The 21231-nt window shown below is 39.7% G+C and overlaps 3 protein-coding genes across 8 annotated transcripts in view; 1 reads left to right on the top strand and 2 right to left on the bottom strand.

Moving 5' to 3' along the window:
* Positions 1-16822, top strand: part of gsap (gamma-secretase activating protein) — a 29790-nt gene extending 12968 nt beyond the window's left edge. For 2 of the 3 annotated variants that reach the window (XM_008400973.2, XM_008400972.2), the window contains 10 exons: positions 1296-1327; positions 3264-3325; positions 4730-4825; positions 9230-9300; positions 9473-9567; positions 9979-10098; positions 14424-14485; positions 16189-16293; positions 16523-16619; positions 16718-16822. In XM_008400973.2, the coding sequence (XP_008399195.1) occupies positions 1296-1327; positions 3264-3325; positions 4730-4825; positions 9230-9300; positions 9473-9567; positions 9979-10098; positions 14424-14485; positions 16189-16293; positions 16523-16619; positions 16718-16818 (841 nt within the window). In that variant the 3' untranslated portion in view covers positions 16819-16822. The remainder of the gene's footprint in view (positions 1-1295; positions 1328-3263; positions 3326-4729; positions 4826-9229; positions 9301-9472; positions 9568-9978; positions 10099-14423; positions 14486-16188; positions 16294-16522; positions 16620-16717) is intronic. The other variant, XM_017302881.1, reaches the window with a different exon arrangement.
* The window catches only part of ccdc146 (coiled-coil domain containing 146), a 74656-nt gene that overhangs the window by 948 nt on the left and 52477 nt on the right, over positions 1-21231 (bottom strand). For 2 of the 4 annotated variants that reach the window (XR_532743.2, XR_532744.2), the window contains exons 25-26: positions 1894-1946; positions 1592-1794 (exon numbers count right to left, since the gene is read on the bottom strand). Coding sequence is in view for 2 of the 4 variants with exons in the window: in XM_008400969.2 (XP_008399191.1) it covers positions 19794-19994 (201 nt within the window). In the remaining 2 variants the exon portion in view is untranslated. Of the gene's footprint in view, positions 1-1591; positions 1795-1893; positions 1947-19737; positions 19995-21231 lie in introns of those variants that run through there. The other 2 variants (XM_008400969.2, XM_008400970.2) reach the window with 1 other exon arrangement.
* LOC103459436 (C-X-C chemokine receptor type 5-like) lies at positions 10862-14416 on the bottom strand. The gene is made up of 2 exons (XM_008400971.2): positions 11833-14416; positions 10862-11604 (listed from the first exon to the last, which is right to left on the bottom strand). The coding sequence occupies exons 1-2, from the start codon at positions 12208-12210 to the stop codon at positions 11050-11052; spliced, it is 933 nt and encodes a 310-aa protein (XP_008399193.1). The 5' UTR covers positions 12211-14416; the 3' UTR covers positions 10862-11049.

The following is a 21231-nucleotide window of genomic DNA, read 5'->3' as shown; positions in this document are numbered from 1 at the left end:
GTGTTATTTCAAAAAATGGTATTCAAAAAAACATTGACCTATTTACAAAAGTAACTCATACAAATTTGATCTAGTATTTCAGTATTATATTTACCACTTAGTAGTTATCAGCCAATAAAGTACTGGAATAATGGGCAGTAACAATTGCAGTGGTAAAACTGTAACAATGGCGTTATTTGCTGTTATTTCATATAATTAATCAAGTTCTGTAGCCAGACGCCTAACAGATTGTTTCTAGCTACTGCAGCTTTAAATTGAAGTTTTTTTATGGGTTTTTTTTTTTTTTTAGAGTAATGGGTGTTGTCGCTTTAGTTTTCACAAGATCTTCTGCGTTTTTTGTTGTTTTTCTGGTCTGGCATAGCAGAAGAGAAACGTCTTGTGGTTTTCAAAACCGCTAAATGACACTTCTAAATTCTTGCCTTTACCTTAATATACAGCCACCACTTTTATTTCCCATCACCACAATTTATTTATTTTTTGTTTTATGTAGTGTTGCTGGATTTCTTTTAAGGGTGCGGTGTTTTTGACTTAGATTTATTATCATTGTACAGTAAGCAGTACAATAAGATTAAGAGCACGGTTCTAGTTCAGCCCCCAACTCTTTGCTGCTTCCTCCCAATTATTTAAACCTTGAACATTTCCCTCGCTCCTTTACAATTTGGCACTTCACACAGTCTTTGAAGCGGCAGCATGATGCATGTAGTGCTGACTAAAAGCAAAGTACAAGAGGATAATGATGCATCCCTGATGTAGTTCAAGTGCTCCTCAGTCTGTTCTTGTCTGCTGGCTCATAAACATGCTTCACTCGGCTGCGGATAGTGATATGAAGATACTGTGCCTTGTTGAAGTGCATCCCAACCTCTTTTTAATTCTTCAAGTAAAACCCCAAACTGAAATGTACTCCGTTAAAAGTTGATTTTTGCAGCCAGTCGTAGATCATCTCAATATTTTCACGTATTTTGCTCCTTCCACCTAATTTTATTGTAGAAACAACAAATATGATGCTGTGGTAACTTTAGACTCTCGGCTGTAAATGATGAAGCAGTTTGGTGGACAGACACCTCAGTGCTGCACTAATTGATGTCAAATTTGCTGAAAATTAAACAAAACATAAAAACCTTTAATAAATTTTTTCCTCATGTCTGAACTGGATTACACCTCCATAGTTTCAGCTTTTTTTTTTTTTTTTTCTTTTGAGGCAGTGCAGCTTCGTATTTCACTGTTCTGAGAAAATAAAAGAAATTCCAACTTGAGGTCATGTTTTTTTCATCAAGCGTCTCTCTTCTTGTTTCCAGGGTTCTTTCAGTGGTTGACACCTGGTGCCTCGGTAAGCCAAACCAAAGTGAGCGCTCGCGTTCACTTGCAAACAAAATCCCCTGGAAGGCAACGCAACATTTGCACGGCGCGTGATGCAACAAAACCCCACGTCGTACATAATGCAACGCCAAACGCTGCGCGAGTGCGTTAGTGCGTCGTGCCCAGAGGACAGCTCACGCTGAGGCCGATTCATTTTGGAGGGGAGAGTTGAGAAGGAGGGAATTTAGAAGAGAAATAAATAAAGCGAAACAATGAGGAAGAATGTGAAACTTACATAACAGCGGGGAATAAGGTACTTTTCCTCTCCTCACTCTCTTCCAGCTTTCTGTCCCTCTCTCGTAGCTCGAATGCAGCTGCGATACGTCAACCTTAATGCAGGACCCTTTTTTGTTTTTTTGTTAAGGCCACAGAAGATTCAACATCCTGGATTCACTTGAAAAAGACATAATTGCACTTTTCCAAAAGCAGGGAGATTCTCTGGAAAGTGTAGAGAAAGGCACAAAACAAATAAATGTAAAAGATTGACATGCTGTTAATATTCTTAAAATAAGTTACTCTCTATTGATTTCTCCTTACAGTTGTGATACAGCACCATGTTTTGAATAAATCTGGAATCCAAGTGGCATGTTCTTGAAAAAGAAAAAGAGAAAAACAGCAGTCTAACATGTTAAAGTCTCTATTTCAAACATTTTTAAAGCACTATGTAACAGTAACTGCTTAACAAATTCCAATTTGTATTTACCCACTCAGTCCCCACTCAACTTACTGGAGCCCCCGTACTCATTTCCCCTCGGACTGCTTTCTTAAATCGCGAGCAATTTCATCAAAACAGTCGATAATAAATTCAATAGAGGAGATTGGTTTATGAAGACTTCTATTCCGGCTGTCCTCTGCATCTTTCTTTGACGCACCAAAGAGAAAACTCTCTTCCCCAGGTTTTCTCTTTGCCACGTCCGTTTTAAGCCGAGCCCTCACACAGATATTCCTAATCCTGCCAAACCGGCCTTGATCTCCAAATCTACGAGATTAATGGGTAACCGTCTAAGTGACGACACTGCGCCCACTCGATGTCTGTAAACGCCGAGTGGGCGCCTTGGAGAAAACGGCGTCGATGCAATGTGAATGTCCCAAAGGTCATCATGAAGACCAACGGACAGACCGGATGGGTTAGGGAGGAAGTTTCGGAGATGTTTAAACCGAATTAATGCCATAAAATAATATCTCAAGTTCTGAATAAACTGGTGCTACACAAGTCTAAATGTACCACTCATTGTTAAGCATTGTGGTGGCAGAATCATGCTCTCATGATGTCTTTGACACGGAAAGGGGAACTTCTAAGAGCTGATGGAAAGAGAGGGTTAATCTACATTTACTAGTGCACAAAGTGTGAGTAACGTCATAAAAATCTATGATTTTATGTCATTCTAATTTATTTTGATGTAGCTGTCGCAGACATGCATATTGCAAATTAAACTGGATCTTTTGCTTGTTGGCCTGGCCGTGATGGAGCTATATATAGCCGTAGCATGTCAGGGTACAACATCAAAAAGCCTGCTTTCTGTGTGTGTGTGATCAAAGATGGTGTGTATTTGTGTATGCAAGAAAGTCCAAAGCATGGTAGATGAAGCATGGTCTGCTTTCATGAGACCAACATGAAAGGACTTGCACAGTTGGATTTCTGCCTTCTAATCCCTGACGTTAAGAGATGTATCTTTAAAGCAAAAAAAAATAAATTAATTAAAAATACACCAAATGAATCTTCTGATTAATAAGTCATCATCTCTTTTGTCTCATTAACTTGGCCAAAGGGCATTGCTTCCACCCCGCCTCCGAACTAATTTTTTACTGATAGCTTATTACTTGCAATAATATCAAATAAGCGTCAGCATCAGAAGTTACGTCAAAAACACATTTTTATATTTGCGTATTTTTTTTCCCTTCTGTAGATAAAAAGCTGGTGCCACTTTTTCAAGAAGAGGACCATCAACAAAGGGCGTTCATCGGCCTGGTGAGAAAACCCATCAAGGGCAACAAGATTGCACTCGCAATGTTAAAAAAAACAAAAAAAAAACACGTCAACAGTCCTCCCTGAAGTAAAAATATTATGCCACCATGCTATTTTAGGCAAAGGTGTACTTCCAAATTTCAGGATACATATTTCGGGAAGTTCTTTTCCTGTTTTGAAGACGGAACCAGGCGACCGGGGACGCATTTCTAAAAATGCCGTTCCTCTTTTTGGCGCCGATATCAAACGAAAATTGAGGAGGTGGTGAAGCAAACGGCTGCCTTTTAAAATATTAGAGTAAAGATATAATGTTAAGATGAAAGACAATGTGCTGCACAGTCGTTTAAACCTTAAAAAAGGTTTAGCATTAGCGATTGCACCGTGATAATGCCGCTGCATTCGTGTGATTTACTACCGATTTTAATATGACAAGGGTGCGAACCGCTAAAGCAATGTTAGTGACTCAGAAAAAAAAAATAGTGAATCCTTTGTAGGGTAGGGTTTTTATTTTAGCTAGAAGATCTATATTCTTCAATATTTATGACATTTTATTTTTTGATTTAGATTATATCTCCATTAGGCATTGATTTGCTTTAGCTACTACTAAGATATTTCAATTTACAAAATTAAATCCCAACATTTGTTTTCTTTTATCTCATGTTCTTTACATGTTAATTCGAATCCCAACGTGTCAATTTTCTCCCCAGTGTCGGAGACGGCACGAGAAATGTGCAGCAGCTTCACCCCCTTACAAAAGAACAGGTTGATATATAGATCACTGAAAATCCACAGTGTAATGCTGACAACCAGTTATTTCCCTCGCTACAGTCATCTGTTATAGTGAAGTTCCTGTTACGCTTCAAATGAATCGACTCTAACAAAAGAGGCATCTTAAGGTCCTTGTCCTGCTGGGTTTTTTTTTTCCCCCTTTCTTTTTTTTTTAAACCGTGCTGTGTTTGATGGACAATTTCATATCTTTGACTTTTCCCTCTGCTCAGCATAGTTTTTTAAAGAGCAGATAGCTTCAATTTAATAGAGTTCAGTTAAGCTATTCTTGGGATGACCCAGTCCTCTGATCTCACTCCATTTATTCCCTCCATTACTTGTCCTACTTACATCATCTTCAGCCTTTCAATCCGTTTCCTGAAACTTATTTGCCCCCCCTGCCAACATCCCCCTCCTCATCTTAGACTCTTTTAGCCTCTTTGTCCTTTCACGTTCACAGGTTCTCCCCCCCCCCCTCTCTCGTCCATTGAATTTGCTTTTGGAAATTGAAGGAAAACTCCATTGTGAACTCTATTTGACCCCAGAGCCGAGTGCTCTCAAATATCTGCATAAAGCATGCAAATATGTCTTAACTTCCTGGAAAAATAATGAGAGTGTGTGTGCATCTTGCATTTTTTGCAGACAGTCGACAAACTTCGAGAACATCTCAACAGATATCTGCCTCAACTGGGGAAGAAGAAGATCGACTCGCTGGTGGTCAACTATGTAGCCAAGCTGGTACATGCACTGAGCATGTTTTTTGTGTGTGTGTGTGTGTGTGTGTGTGGGTGGGTGTGTGCGCGCATGTGAGATGGCCAAAGATAAAGTGGTTTTGAAGTAGAAGTTATATTTATTTCAAATTCCCCCCCTTGCAGAAATGTTTGCGCAAAACTAATACTAATAATAATAATAAAAAGAAAACTCTTTGAAAAACTGCTGGGCTAGAATTTTTACAGTAGAGATGCTTTTATAGAGAAGCGTCAAGGAAGCTGGTCGGAGTTAATGGGGTAAGGGAGCTAAAGGCGGAATGATCCTGGATGACGATCCGGTGCAAATTACTGTTCACAGTTACTCTTCGTTTAAAGACACTGAGCTTCAGCGATTCCTTTTCAGCTTAAAAATGAAAAGAAAAGAGAAAAATGTAAGGGCTACGTCCGATTTCCCTTCCAATCACTATAATGAAATGTAAAATCAACTGAAGTTTAACGTCACCGTGTTGGGAAAGACTTTTACAATGCCCTGTAATTACCTTACGTTTTGTCTGTCATTTTCTAAACCTAACCACAATTCATTCAAGGTATGATAAGTTCACACTTCTAGTAGACCAAAAGTAATTGTGTCACAGAGGCAAAAGCACTTCCAGAGTCACTTTTCAGGGCTTAAGCTTGGCTTTGTCAGGGCTCCCTTGTGGCCAGTGGCCAGAGCTTTTAGCCTGACAAATACCCTACAGCCAGAAAGGTCTAAACATGGGCAGAGGTCAATGAGTAGGGAGTGAGGTGAGAAAACCAGGAGCTTAAGAGCAACATTAGGCAACTCTGTATGAATTTTGTATGATTCGTACTTAGCCTGGGTGATTTTTTAAGTATATAGAACCTTAGAGGTGGATTTTAAGTTCTATTTTTAGGATGAGTTTCCCAGGACCTGAAATGCAAAGTGCTTCTAGCATCTGTGGACTCAGACTTCACCAGACAATGGCATTTGAGAAATAGAGTACATTGTATTTTTTATATAACTATATAAATGTCTTTTTTTTTTTTTTTTTTTTTTTACATTCAGCATGCAGTAAGTTCCTCTCAGTTCTTTCACCTGACCATGAAACAGAGTTACGCAGAGTGTTTTAAAATGAGTTAAGCTTTAAAATTAATAACAAAAGTTGTGTTAAGACTGTTAAGAGTCTTACAAATAGTGTTATGCTTTGTGATTTTACATGTGTTGAACTAAAGAAATGTTCATTATGTGTAGACACAGCACAGGATTATCTTTAGGGGTTTATTTAAGTGGAACAATTGTCAGCATTTTTAAATTGAAGGTTTTAAAGTTACAGGTTCAAATCCCAAACTTTTTGCAGAGTTTATAAGTTTTCCTGCAGTTTGACAATAATCTTTCTGAATAACTTTTAGTTTTGAGTGTGTGTGCATGTACGTGTGTGTGTGTGTGTGTCTGGTTGCTTGTTCTATGTGTCTCTTATGATGTACTGTCATTTGTGTGTTCAGCAACGGGGAGTGGACTTCTAATGTCTACATTGGATATCTCTAAAAATGTGTATCTACAGTGCACAGTTTATGAAAACACACCAGAGTGTTTTTACAAAAAAATTTGATACTTATTCAAAAATGTAATGCTTTCCTAGCACAAATTTTGTTTTGCTTAATTGATGAGAAAGACGAGTTTTACCGAGTATGTGATAGATCAATGTGTTCACGCAAGAGCCTTCACTGACTGACTGCAGATGTCCGAAATAAGAGAAGCCAATTTAAAATACGACAGAAGAAAAATGGAAATGAAACACAGATATTTCTACACATAATAGAAATAGTCACAGGAAACGGGACTAAGTTGTGATTTCGTGAGCCGCCATGTCAAAGGTGTGAACCCAGTTGGATGCGGAGCGATGCGGAAACTGCGGTATAGTCCTCCAGTCAGTCCATTAGTATATGTCATCTCAGACATTGCCAGTCTTTTGATGCCGCGATGTTGGGCTGAACTGCAGCCGATAAATGAAGCCTCAAAAAGGCAGAGGAGGAACCTGCGAGTTTTTCAAGGCACCTTCCTGTCAGGGTTTCTACATTTGGCTTTAATTTGCATATTTTCTGAGGCGGCGGTTTCTTCAAAGCCGCTAAAGTCAACATCAGAGAGCTTAGAGTCAACACACATTCAGTGGAAGGCTATTTGTAATGGTGCGAACAGCTATTAAGAGGATTTATCTCAAGACACTTAAATGGTTTACATTTAAAACAAATGAATAAATGGAAGTGTTTTGACACCGTGCAAAATGCACTTCTCTTTAAGTTTTTTTTTTTAATGTTTTCTTATTTTGATGGATGGAACGCAGGAGATGCTTTCATTTGCATAACCAAGGAAAAGGAGACACCAACCCTTTTTGTCCTGCGTCTCACCGGGACCATTGGTTCTGTAAAGTCAGGTTTTAATATTCCACCGAGGTAAATCCCTCCATGGTTTCGAGGTGCTGAAAGTAGACATACGGCATATATCAATGCGGCGGTATAAATCAGGCCAAGGGTAAGGCTCGGATTGAATAGAAAGCAGAATGTGCCAGGTTTTGAGTCTTGCGGAGGTAAAATAGGAACAGAGAGGAGGAAGAAGAAATCCTCCCTTTGCTGCGACAGGGCTCATGGATTTTTAACCCCGCGCCTTCGACATCCTGCTGAACGGGAGCAAAAATAGGTACCTGTGTAATCGCTTTTGGCCTCGCTCCGGCTCAGACACACGAGGTGATTACTGGGCTTATCCAGCAGAGTGGAAGAGAGATGGAGACAGACTTATTCAAACAGAAACAGCCTTTTGGGGTCACTTTATTTTAAGCACAGTTGACAAACTTCGGGGCTTGTTCTGCAGTCGGGCTGAGTCACGGTTTAAAAAAAAAAAAAAGTACTCCTCTACAAATAAAGAGCATGTCCCCCTTTTTTGCTGGTGCTTATTTAGACTAATGGCTGCATTGACACAGGAGGATTGGGGGAGGACGGGGGGGGCTGAAATAGATTACAGCTTTTAAGACCCAGAGAAGTTTCAGCTCTGATAGATTACGGCTGCACTCGACATTATCGTCACCGATATTTATTATTTTCCCGCCCCAGATGCAACAAACAGCTCGGAAAGAGAATAACCTGCTAATTGCGGAGTATAAATTGCACACATATTTTACAGCAATGCAATTAAAAGGAAACTGGCCGCGACGTCCCGGCTTCTGTAAATGAGAAGTTGTTCTGTGGCGAAGGTTGGTGCATTTTGGCGCAGGAGGTTTACCGTTTAAGACAAACTGCTTAGCATAGATTTTAATTCATTACCGAGAGTCAAATCAGATTTATTCATTGTGAGGCTGCGACTGCTTGGGATGTTTTTTTCTCCTTTATGGCTTGAGAGTTTGTCTGTGATCAATGCCAGCAAGCGTTGTACTCACAGCATCATCCACACTTATTTGGTACCTTGGGTAAAGATGTGCAAATAATATTAAACTCGTATAGCAGAAGCATAATCTCAAACTGAATGTCAAAAAAAAAAAAAAAAAAAAAGCTAACATTTGAATTCAGATCTTTTTTGTGTGGAAATAATCGAAATTAATGACAGTTTATTCCAAAACAATTATAAAATAAACTGAACTGAAAGTATTTCCAAGAAAAACTTTATTTGTGATCATTTAGCTTCTTTTTTCTATGTAGTATAAGAACTCACATAACTATAAATGTGAAGTACAACAGAATACTTAATATCTAGCTGTGAGTTCACGTCTCATGATTTTTTTTGAAAAACTTCAACTTCCGTAGGGGAATTGGAGAGAAAGCTGTGAAAAGAAGAAAATGGGCCCGGAGAAACTTTTATTTTTTTTAATTTTTTTGGAGCTCATCTGTTACATAAGAGCAGCTAATTGAAACTTCCACCCTAAGGTCACAGGAGGATGTTGCCGCTGGCAAAAGGAACAGGTTTCCCACTGGTGTTCAGGATGTGGATGAGGCAGACTGTCTTCCTGTTATTGTTCGGGAGGCTGGCGCGTGGGGAGACAAGCTCACATGGTGAGCGTTACTCAGTGCAACGCTTTCAAAAGTAACCTGAGTAAATGCAAAATACCCTTTATGAAGGGATAAAGGCTATTAAAACCAACCCACATGGGAAAAGGAATTAAGCCCATCATTAAACAACAAATTAACTGTGATTAACCATATTTTTCTGGACTGTCGAGTTCAACCTGAGTTTGATACTTCAAGACCAGAATAATCAAGAAATGATACAAATAACACCTGTCTGAAAACATAAAGTTTAGTTAGCGGGCGTCGGTTCAAAATGATGGCGTTCTGTAAAGTTTCCAGGCGACTGATTTTGTCTGAGGGCAACATTTTATTGAAATCTAATGGAGCATGTCTTTGTCAAACCACTAAAATGTGTGTGTGTGTGTGTGTTTGTATTTAGCTGGAGCTCATCAGACACATGCTGGAATCAGCCTGGCTGAAGTACAAACTTGGGCCTCATGTGTTGTGCTTGTAAGTGGTCCAACTTCCTCTTTTGAAAACTTTGAACAGACTCAAATAGCGTTGCTGTGTTTACACGTGGAAGTTGTTGACTTCCACGTTTCCTTCCCATGTGTGAAAGTTGCATAATCCTCTCAATTCTTTTTTTTTTTTTTTTCTTTTTAATTTGCTATTTGGTGTCCAGGGCGACGAAGGGCGGCCCGGCCGAGTGGGCCGTATTTCACTTCATGCTTCGGATCCTGGAGTGCACCCAGAGCCTCTGCCTGCCTCTCCCACCTGGTACAATCCGGATCGCCGTTTTACTTGCTCTTCTAATCCCGTTTCTTGTGCGAGCCACAAAGAAAAAAACAAAAAAACACGTGTCCCCCCAGTGAGGCGAGACAGAATTGTGCATTAGCAGAACGCTGACGAAGCTCCGGGAGGACGGGAATGCATTTTCACTCATTTGAATTAATTTCACAGTGTTTGCCACATAATTCTTTCATTTTTTTTTCTTTTTTTTTTCCGTCACTCAGGAGTAAAACTTTAATTTTAAAATGAGGTCTCGGAAGGAGATGTTTCACAAATTTTGGCCCGCAATACATTGCATGAAATGCGTTCCACGACGTCGGCTTTACTCTGTGAATATTTCAGTCTCACCCCCACCACCCCCTTTCATTGTTTTCTCATTTCATCGGTTTGTTTCTCCAGGCTATCACACCCTGTTTGCTGTGTTTGCTGTTCGTTGCCTACCTCATCAAACCTTTCTACAGTACATTGACCACGGTTTCCTGCAGCTCACTGAAACCTTTGTGTCTCGTCTCATGACAGGTTTGTGTATAAATATGCATTTTTAAGGGGAGGGGGGTGAAAGTAGATCACCTGCGGTACTCAGAACAGTTTTGAAGTTAGCTTCTTTCAAGGATTTCCATTTGCAAACGTCCTCCGTTCTATCAAAAAGGCGTTTCTTTTAATGCCGTATTCATTCAATCAATGTCAGACGAAGCTCCATAACAAATTGCATCTTTGTGACACACAAACTGTTCAGTTACAATTTTCGCTTACCTTAATTTAATTCTTCCAAGGCAGTTTGTCATTCATAGAACTCATTTGATCTCTGGTTATTTTCAAAAGAAGCGTGAAAATAACCAGAGACAAACTCGTTTGATTCTTCAGAATACACACTCAAAGTTCAATCAAGTTCAGTTTAGTAAAATGTTTCCATTTTATGGAAGCCAAACTGATTGAGTCACTGACTTTTACGCTCTTCAAGCATGTGGCAATAGTGGAAAGGAAAGACCGACTTTAAACAAGGAAAAATCCTCTAGCAAATTCTGACTCTGTGAGAGACCCGCTTAATTAAAAATGTTAAAGTTTCTAGTGTTTACAGAGGAATGTATAACGTTTTAAGATGTCTCCTAAATATGAGTGACGGGTGGCGGAAAAGCCAGAATCTGATTCTAACGGAGAATAAACGAAGGTAACTCACAATTAGAGTGCTGGCAAAGGGGACTTTAAAGTTAATGTTCAACTATTTTTGGGATTTGATATTTTTGGGAAAAACACGGAATAAGCAAATAAAGAAAATACAGAATGCATGTCCAGCCTTCAAACATTTTTAATAGTAAAACATGTCTTTACCGAAAAAAAAAAGGTAGATAAATCCACAAAAAAGTCATCTATATGCCACAGGGATTTTTTTTTGTAACAGTGTTAATACCTCTTTATAAATTAAAAATGTGTAAAGGTTGAATAGCACAGCACAGATATCCAAGGATCTTGTTAAGAACTGTCATTAAGAGCCATGAGGAAGAGCTTTCTCTTTTTCTCTCTGTCTCTTAGCTGATGCCGAGAAGCAAAGAAATACAGCAGGGGGTTCAGGCAGTGGTTTAAAAAGTACAAACACTCGATAGACGTCAGATTCCTGCTGACTTGGGACAACGTGTTTGAACACTTAAAATGGGCGGCAACGGCCACAAGTCGAGCAAACAACGGCAAAAAGTCTATTAGAGAGACGGCAAGGATCCGAGTGAACAGCCTGTTGATCTTTTGCTTCTTCCTGTCAGACATCTGAACCTTCCTGACGCCTCTCACAAGCTTTAGGTAAAACACCAGCACCACAAGTTGAGCCGATATCGCTACGGCGACGTAGACCACCTCGGCTTGCGGTGTGATCATTTTGTTCCTACAGGACGTCTTGTCGGCGTCTTCGCTGTTCTTATCCGTCAGAGAAAGCACAGGTGGGAGAGGCAGCAGGGCCCCGAGTATCCACACACCGCAGAGTAAAACCCGCTGCCATGCTCGGGCCACTTTTTGCCACTTGGCATGATGAAGAATCTAGGAAGGGAAAAAAAAGCTTTAGATATCTACTTACACACAATATTCAGGGTGCATTTATTTTACTTATCTTCTGAAGTACAAGCAGTGTGGTTACCTATATTTCTCCAAGTACGACAGACTGAAAATAATTATTTCTTAGTTTTGCAGTAACAGCGCGTTAGCGCTGCTAAATATCTTCAACCTGTTGTCCGTTTTCCAACAACGGTAAAGTTTGGAGTTGCGTACCTGGTAGTAACGTTGAACGCTTATCAGCATCAGGATGTTGGAGCTGGAGGTGATGCAGAATAAGAAGATGAAAAAGAAAAGCTGACACAGTCCGTGCGCCAAATGGGGCCCGGTGGCAAAAACGGCCCCGGCGATCACCAAGCAGAACAGCGAGAGCAGGTCCGACAGAGCCAGGTTGAAGATGAGGCGCTTCGTCATGGAGGAGCCTCGCAGGTGGCTGCTGAGTTTCACGATCACGAGGACGTTGGTCGGGATTCCCAGAAGGCAGCTGAGCACAGCGATCACGGCGGCGGCGACGTACGACGGATGACTGAAGAACAGAGACGTTCCAGAGGTGGAGTGGTTGGCGTTAGAGAAGGTTTCAGTGACACATTCCATTGTGGAAGAGAAATGAAAGGTAGAAGCTACAGAGCTGTGTCTGTTGTCAGGCTACAGTTGAGCGAATGCGTCGTTCGTCTAAGAAGGGCATTAACTTATTCTGCAGAAGGTGTCGCACTAGTGGTTTGTGGTCTTGCTATGTAATTCATGACAGCATTATTGATTACAGGGGCTTAACTTTGGTTATGCAACCACAGTTTGCAAAAGACACAGAATTACTTTACTGTCACAACACCGAAGGTTTTCTTTAGAACTAGAACGAGCTTCAGGTGATGATACTGGTACCTCAGGTACAAATAGTCATGTTGAAATCGTCTTTTCATCGTTCCCAAGTTGTTACCTTTGACGTTAGAAGCCAACAATACCTAATCTGGGGGAGTATGTTATCGTCGTTGTCCAGTTGAGAGCTGTTCTTTCAGAAAGATGGTGAGATGCTCAACAGCGAGGAGATCTTTACAAGTTTTTAAATGTCTAAGTTTCTGGTGTCTTCATGTTTGCACGACTTCTGACTGTTGTCTTATTGTGGTTTAATCTCAGTATGAAGAAAACTTACAGGTGTTGCTGAGATATTTCCGTTTCATTCAGTTTGTCAGTTTACTAAAACTTGTACTTTCACATCAGCAGGTTTTTCTCTTGTTGACACTCTAAACACCTGTTGATGCTTCGGTCAACCACAGCCACCTGGCTTATTCTACTTTTTGAATTTCCTCTGAAAACCAAGAGACCCATCTAAGCAGATGACCACAAAAGCAGGTCTTGTTGAAAGGCACGCTGTAAGATATACATATTTAAGAAAACTAAAAACTATTAAATTAAATCCCTTTTTGTGCACACTTGTTTACGTATCATTCACCAACCTGATCCAGAACTTTAACTCGAGTTAAATTATATTTGTGAGTCTTCCTGTTTTCTTTTGCCAAACTTTGATGCCTACCAGCTGATGAAGCAATGTGCAACAGCTTTAAAAGCTGTTGCACCTGATGCCCTCCACTTAGCCACACTATGCGCAATTCAGACTATAACAGTACACAGTATGTTCTGTCGCATAAACACTGAAAAGCAGCAGACATTCCCAAAAGCCGAGCATTTCCCATTAAACTTTCACTACATTCTGGCGAGTGTTGCTGTTAGTTAAATAGTGCAACCTCATTGTAGTGCCAAAACCTTCGAACAGCCTTTGTAACCCTTTTCAGACTAACAGTAACTTCTTTCTCATTCGTTCATTTGTTGGTTTTTTGTCCTGTTTCGTGTTGTAATTTTAAGAAGTGGTATAATTTAAAAAGAGTTGCTCTGTTTTTGTCGTCCTTGCGAAATTCGTCGTCCGCACTAGTGCATCACTTGAAGACTTTGAAGTCTTCGGGGCTCCTGTGCTTCAACGTTCCTCTGGGATTAATCAGATATCCGTGTATCAATTGGATCCACCATTTACTTTCTGGTAATTGGTTGTTCAGGTGTGATCCTTCTACTTCTAATCACCAGGAATAACCCCAGAGGACGGGTCTTCCTTGAGGCTGGGCGCAGACCTCGAACTACTTTGATTTATTTTCCCCCATATTTTACATAATTTGAGATGAAACAAAAAGTCTCGTTGCCGGCAGGTTGAAAAGGAGAAGGCAATGCAGTTGTGACAAATTCCTGCAGTGAGAATGTTTAAGGAATATTAGTTATCATTTGTGCTTTCATTGCAGGGTCGTCTTCAGATGGGACATCGGTGGCCGTGTTTCCGTTATTTTATGCAATTTAAATAATTCAAGTCCGATTTCCAGACAGTTAATAATTCAAGTATTTGAATTATGTACGACCAACGAAAGTGGTTTCCCTCAGATTACAATTCTTACTGTGTTTGAGTCTTGCCATAGCAACAGGACAGATAGGTTACAAATTATATCGACGTAGAAAACACAACAGCACTTTACTTTTCTTTACTTTTTGACTCAGCTCCGAAAGTCAAAAGACTTGATTTCATTCAAGTGGTCCTGAAACGTCTTTAGACATAATTTCTCCCAGAACTTATTTACTGTAGAAAAGAAAACATCAGCACTACCTACATTATACATGGGTGTTTTCATATTGGATTAAAATTTGAGTCATTTTAAATCTTTAACCTGTTTAATTTTAGCTACGTTTTTTTTTCTTTTCAATGTTTGTGATTTTATATGTCAACGGGATCTTGGATTATGAATAAATTCATAAATAATTTCCTTTTCGTTTAGATTTGGACAACAGTGAAGCCAACGAGCGACTGAAGTTCGGCGTACTTAAGAGACTTCCCAAGGTACTGATGTGTGACCAAATCAATCATTAAGATTTTTGATCAGTTTAGAAAGTAACTAAACTAATCAAACTATGTTCAGAATAAAGACTCTAAACAGGAAGTTGATAAGAGTTTCTTTCTCCCAAACTAACTTCAATTAACCAAGACCTCGTTTTCCTCAAGCATGTCTCATAATATTTGTGTAACCACTTGGTGTTCAGACTGAGAAAGGCTTTCTGGAGCATGAGGTGACTCTGGGTGCTCAGACTCTTGTGTAACTTCCATGTGCTTCTGTGTGTGTGCGCGCGCGCGTGTGTTTGCGCGTTTCATCCGCAACGTGATTGGAGGAATGTCGAGTGTTTTGCATCTCTGGTGCATTTCCTGTCCATCAGACTTTTGTTGAGTGAGTTTGGTAGGCAGCAGAAACTCAGACACAGCCTCACACATCTGAGGCAAAGGAGGAGGCATTTATTTCTCCACTGTAGAGGTTTTGCACTGTGAGAAACTCAGCCAGCTAATACAATGTCCAATACAAATGTGTTTAACTTTTTTTTTTTTTTTTAAAAAAGGTCAAACTGACTGAACCATTAAGTTCTACTACCGGCAAAAGTGACGAAATATGCAAGAAAGAGGTTAGCAACTTAGTGAACTTAGCTATTTGCAACCTCAGACTAAAAGGACTTCGCAACAGCTGAATGATAGAAATGAATGAATAAAATCACTGAAACATGTAACTTTTGACGAGGGTCAAATTAGTTTTGAAACGGTGTTTGGATATTTACAACAAGGTGGGCTTTAGCTCTGACAATGGTCGATATAATGGTGGTAAGGAAGAGTCAAAGTAGATCAAAGGCAACCAAATTAGACCTAAACTCAAAAAGCTTTATGTCATTAGAGAAGTGTGATTATTGAATCAGTAGCAGGTGTACTGATTAACTAATGAGAAACAGCTGTTAGGGGACCAGGAAAGGCACTTGGGCAAAACGACTGGAGTGAATGGATAATGTAAACCAGAACAAGTTTGGTACTCAAAATACAAAACAATGCACTGTAGAGACAGACCTGTTCTAACTTCAAAAATTTATGGGTAGAGGCTTACTTTAAAAATCTAAAAGACAATGAAAATTTTATGTAGCCTTCTTGTGATGTTGCCTACTTGTTTGTGTGTATTGTGAAAAGTACAGTTTTAACCAAAAGAGGAAAAATCAATTGTGTAACAAATAGAAGAAAAAAAACTTTAGTAATATAAACAATGCAGCTGGTTACATACTTTGTTAAATTTGGCAGTTGTGCAATATTTAACTAAACGTTATTAAACTTGGTAACAAAATAATGTTCTAAAACTTGATGAGAAAATCAAATGTTAAAAGTGCAAGAGCTGAAAATGAATACATTTGAGTTAATTGGATAACTTTTTGTTAAAAGTTTTTGCTAGTGTACTGAAGAAGAATAAGTAATCATCCCACTGTAGTTCCCCCTTTTTTTGTGTGATTTATGACTGTTGTGCCTTTTTTTTTTTTGAAACCCTAAAAATAGTACAAATTCCCCAAGACCCCTCATTAGCAGTCCACCCTTCGATAATGCTGCCGCTTTCCATTTGGTGGAATAGAAAGGGACAGCTGTTCACAGCCTTCAGGGAATCTCTCTTTCTCCCTCCGTTTCTGTAGAAAGTGTGAGCTACATGCCTAAAATGTAAAGTGTTTTCTGTGTATGTGTGTGTGTAGCCTATGGAGCAAAGGATCTACCATATGTGGGATCATCCTGTCAGCTCAGCCTCAATCTCCAGAGATTATGTCAAGACGCTGCTGGAGAAACACAGCAAGAATAAGGTAACATGGAAAAAACTGTGTGATGCATTTCCTGTAGAATGTCTCATAGCGGAGTATACGCTAGTGACATATCAGGAGCCAATTTTATCTGTAAGACCAGTTTAGGGGAATTTTCTCAGGTGCTGCTGATATGTCTGAATTTGTATCTTACGAAAAAAACTTCTATATATATATATATATATATATATATATATATTTTTTTTTTTTTTCTTTTAATCTTTCTCCTCAGGGATTTGTATTTGCTGGGCGAGAGAAACCCAGCTTCAGACCCGAGTTTCTTCCTCTAACCTATCTGGCAAAAATGCTCTCTGATATCGAGTCACAAGGTAGAGTATACCTCTATATCCTGCAGGAAAGGCCTTTAAAGAAGCTTTAGGAACAGGAAGTGAAGATGTCATTTATTCCCGTCTTAACTCCTGAACAGCTCTGAACCCTTTCGAGGAGAAGGAAAACGTGGATGCCAGGTTTGTGGAGGAGTCGGCTCTGATGCAGACGCTGATCCAGCTGGGCTTTGAGGAAAAATGAAGCGGCTGGAAGGGCGACGAAGGATGCGAGACGGATGGAGAGAGAGCAAGAGAGAGAGAAAGAAAAATAGATGAGGAGGAAAATCGGTTTAAGGAAGAGTAAATGTCTAACTGGGCCTTGAAGGCATGAAATGGATTGATGTTGGAAAATGAGAGTCGAGTGGAGAAGTCATGAACAGGATCGCGCTGTTAAATGAAAAATTATTGCGGGGAACAGAGGGATTATAGGGAACATCTTAGTGCAATTCACAAAAGAAAGAACTGCAACAAAGATGCATCTTAATACTTCAGAATATAATTGTAAAGTTAAATTATTTCAATTCCATTTAAAAAGTGTATATAGACACACACACAATTCAACTATTTATTTCTAATCACTTTATTATGGCTTACAGTGAGGGCAATACCAAAAAAATGTATGATTGAGAATATATTTTTAAAATCCAAATATTATTAAAAGCTCAACTTTTTTCGTTATCAGCTGAACTGTCTTAATCCAAATTTCTGTCTTACCGTTTATTCTAACAGTACACTGCTGGAGTACAGGGTGTCTATGTAAAACACATGAATCAAAAATATATATACATTTCACAATAAAATCTTTTTAGCACTTTATGCATGTCTGATTTTTGATTACGATGCGGGATAATCCGACAAACACACCGGGAAGTCTGCTCTCTTGACAGTTGTCCACTGACACGTTATCCATTGTTATCCATTGAAAATCCATTGTTATCAATAAAGAAGCTGGTTGTATCCGAGCACATGAATGGAAAGTTGAGTGGAAGAAAAAGGGCAAGAGAAAACGCTGGACGAGCCACATTAATGCCCGCTTGTCTCAGAGGGGCTTTGAAGTAAATGCAGGCATGTTATCAGCTAGTGCTCTGATGACATCAAAAGTTATCAAAATAAAGGCTTGAAACTGATCACTATGTGTGCAATGAAACTATTTAGAGTGCAAGTGTTTTTTTTTATTCACTGGAATAAATTAGAATGGTAGTCTTAAGTTTAATATTAAAATAAATTCAACAATATTCAAATCAACAAAACGAAAAAGTCAAGCTTTATGAAATCAAGCTTTATGAAGCTTTTTTATCTAAATCTAAATCAAGACCTAGGAGCTGCTAATCTTTTTTTTTTGTTCGATTACGACCATCGAACGTTAACTGTATTTATAAATCACACGCGCTCTGTACCCCCTCCTCCTGTGTGTTTCCTGTAATGCTGCTGCATCCCATCAGCTTCATCACCAGCCGACAAAAGGCTTCGCATACAGAGAGGCTCGATGTGGTCTGCCACACATCAAGTCTGATTTCAACACAGATTTGTACGGCAGCCTTTTAGCAGAACGTGTAAACACGGGGAGGCAGATTCAAACTTTCCTGCAGGATTTAGTTTTTGAATTAAGATGGAGCCGGGTTAAAGGAGAGGTGGAAGCATGTGGCTTAAATAATCAACCCCCACAAAGCAGTAGCTGTAAATGATTCTTTTTCTTTTTTTTTTGGTTGAATGTTTCCAGTTTTTAAAGTGTTTTTGCTTTGATGAAGTACCTCCTTAACTCTTTTTAAACCGATTCATATTTTTTAAGACCATGCATGCTCATAAAACTGGATTAAAACTGGAATGTAAATACTGATTTTCATCATCTTTTTTAATGAAGGTCCAAAAGGACAATGTTAACACAGACAACTGAATTTTACCTAATGGGACACCTTTGGGATGAATTAGTGCATACACTGTGAGCCAGACCTTCTCGTCCAACATTAGTGTCTGACCTCACAAGAAAAAAATTGCTAAAAGTTCACATAAACACACCCATTAACCTGGTATAGTTTAAAAGGCTGGGCTGACTTTCAATGAAGTCAAAAAGTAGGAGCAGGGATTTCGCAAGATAAGTCATATTTACGGAAAGACCAACCCTCTGCGTTTTAACACTCGTGTGACATTTCACATTAAAATCATACATGTGAATCTTTAAGTGTAAATAGTCCTTCTCCATCTAATGGTCTCATCCACACTCTTATGCTGCCGGTGTTATGTAGCAGCCGAACAGTTTGGGGCCAAGTTAATCTGACAGCTTCCAGCGTGAATCTGCAATGGATGATCACACACACATGCACACACACACACACACACACACACACACACACACACACACACACACACACACTTGTCCCTTGGTTTCTTCTTAGGAAGTTGACTCATGCTGCTAGCAGCACCAGTCAGGGTTGACATGGTGCACACCAGCTGTTTCAGGACTTTTCCTCCTGCACATCTTCTCTTTCCACAGACTCGTACATCAACTCACCAGCCATCAGAGGCGTCTGCTCGTTAATTCGGGGGAATTTCTGGGTTTAACAAATTGATTTGATTTATTTATGGCAGACGTTGCCGTTTTAAGGCTCAACTTCATGTTTTGGCATGAAGCGCCCACTTCCCCCAAATTTTGAACTCTCCACCCAATTTGCAGCCCTCTGATTCATCCCATTTTAACTTTGAATCTCCTCTACCGCCTCCTCCAGCTCTCCGTCACCTTCATTTAAATTCTCCTCTCTCTTTGTCATTCTTCATGCTCTTTCATTGCTTCCGCTTCCTCTCCAGATTTATCATTTTCGAGCGCCGCGCAGGCTTGCCGGTCGTCGTGAAGCTCAGACAGACCCCGTTGCAATTTCTTTAAAGATTACGACCGTGAAGGGTGAAACAACAACAAAGCCGAAGAATGTGTGGGAATAGTTTAAGAAATTAATCTCATCTTCGAGGGAGAGGAGGTCTGAGCGGTGCTGATGTGTTGCTAGGCAGTGTGGCGATTGTGAAATCATACAGGGGAACATTATGCTAACAAAACACTCGATGTCATACTTTCGCTTTTACATTAAGCACTTCCAGAAAAGATATGGGAACGAAGGAATACCGGTGAAACTGAAAGAAGACAGAGAAATTTAAATGTTGCCAAGATTCTTTTTTTTTTTCCTCCCTCTAAAAGTTCCAGGATTTCACTGTCAGATTGCGATAATTCCTCATGTAGGCCCCCTGTGGGCGGGGTTTGACGGGCGCGAAGCGTCCGAAGGGTACGGGCAGACCGAGGGGGTCGTCCAGGGGGATGTACGCGTTGGGGCGAGCTTCGGCTGTGGTCAACACTCCACTTGGCAGCTGCCTCCACTTATTTTCCTCAGCAAGCTACACACACACGCGCGCACACGCACACACACACGCGCACAGAGAGAGAACCACACACCAGAAGCACTTTTAATATTTCATGCGAGATTGCATGACCTTGAATTAAATACTTAAATCCAGACCTTCCTGAATCTTAATCATGGAAATGGAAAAAAGACGCAACAAGCAGTACATTTTTTATGGAGCTCCAGAAGAAAAGAGCAAACAGTTGAGTGATTGAGTTGAAAATAATGAGGCCGAACAAAGTTGGAGGCAACGGTGACGGTTCTGTTGAGTGAAGGTCTTTTGTTTATTGGGAAAGGAGCCAGAGAAAGTCAGACGGATCCCTGGCCAAGAATCTTCCCCAAGCCAACACTAACACTAATAGCTTTTTACTGGATCCGTGAGCAATTCTGGTAATTCAAACTAGCAGAAACAGATAATCTGTGGTGCTGGTCGCCCCCTTGGTCAAGTCAACAGCTGGTGTGGAAGCATTTGAAGCAGCTGCAACCATTTATTGGCATTGCAACTAAAACTGTCTGTAGCTCTGGACCAGGGCCAGCTCTGGACTGGACTGAGATAAACGTGGCTGTCATATAATTGTCATATAATTTAGCAAGTATATGAGCTTTATTTCAAGGGATGATTGGGTTCTGCTTTTGCAAAATCAAGAGAAGAAACTAGAAAAAGGACAATAAATCAACCAGATAAATGTAAAGACAACCAAGCAATGTGGAGGTTTGAATGATGCAGCAATAAATGGAGTTCAACGAGGTTTAAACAGAGACATGAAAAACTAAAAAGGCCAATGAAATGAATCTAAAATGATTATGTATTGGCTTGGCCAAAAAAGACAGAAGATAATTTTAACTACCCAGTTTTGTTTTGTTTTTCCAGATGGCTGACTGCCCAGGGCTACATCTCTTCAGGGGAAGCATAAGCAGTTTGCAAAAGTAAAAAAAATAAATATTTGACTTGGTCATTCAGAATCCCTAATCTAATCATTTGGTTTTTTTTATTAAAATGCTTTAATTTCTTAATTTACTCAATCTTCAATCAAGTTAGGTTTTTATAACACATTTCAGCAACAAAGCAGTTCAAAGTGCTTTACATAAAAAAATCCCACAAAAATATAAAGTCATAGAACACAAAGGAAACAACTGAAGCATGACATTTTGCTAATTATGTTTTAATGTTTGATTTTAATCTGTACTGACGAGCAGAGGTTAATTTATATTTATACAAAATATATATATAT

This window comes from Poecilia reticulata, linkage group LG23 (assembly GCF_000633615.1).
Source record: "Poecilia reticulata strain Guanapo linkage group LG23, Guppy_female_1.0+MT, whole genome shotgun sequence".
In the NCBI taxonomy this organism is placed as follows: domain Eukaryota; kingdom Metazoa; phylum Chordata; class Actinopteri; order Cyprinodontiformes; family Poeciliidae; genus Poecilia; species Poecilia reticulata.
Note: the sequence above shows the minus strand (reverse complement) of the source record. Positions and strands in the feature narration are given on the sequence as shown.

What these genes read in the sequence shown, in the direction of transcription:
- LOC103459436 (XM_008400971.2), bottom strand. Translation starts at nt 12,210, where the DNA reads ATGGAATGTGTCACTGAAACCTTCTCTAACGCCAACCACTCCACCTCT. An exon ending in GCGTTCAACGTTACTACCAG is followed by an intron (nt 11,605 to 11,832) that starts GTACGCAACTCC and finishes TTCCCTTCCTAG; the next exon opens with ATTCTTCATCATGCCAAGTG.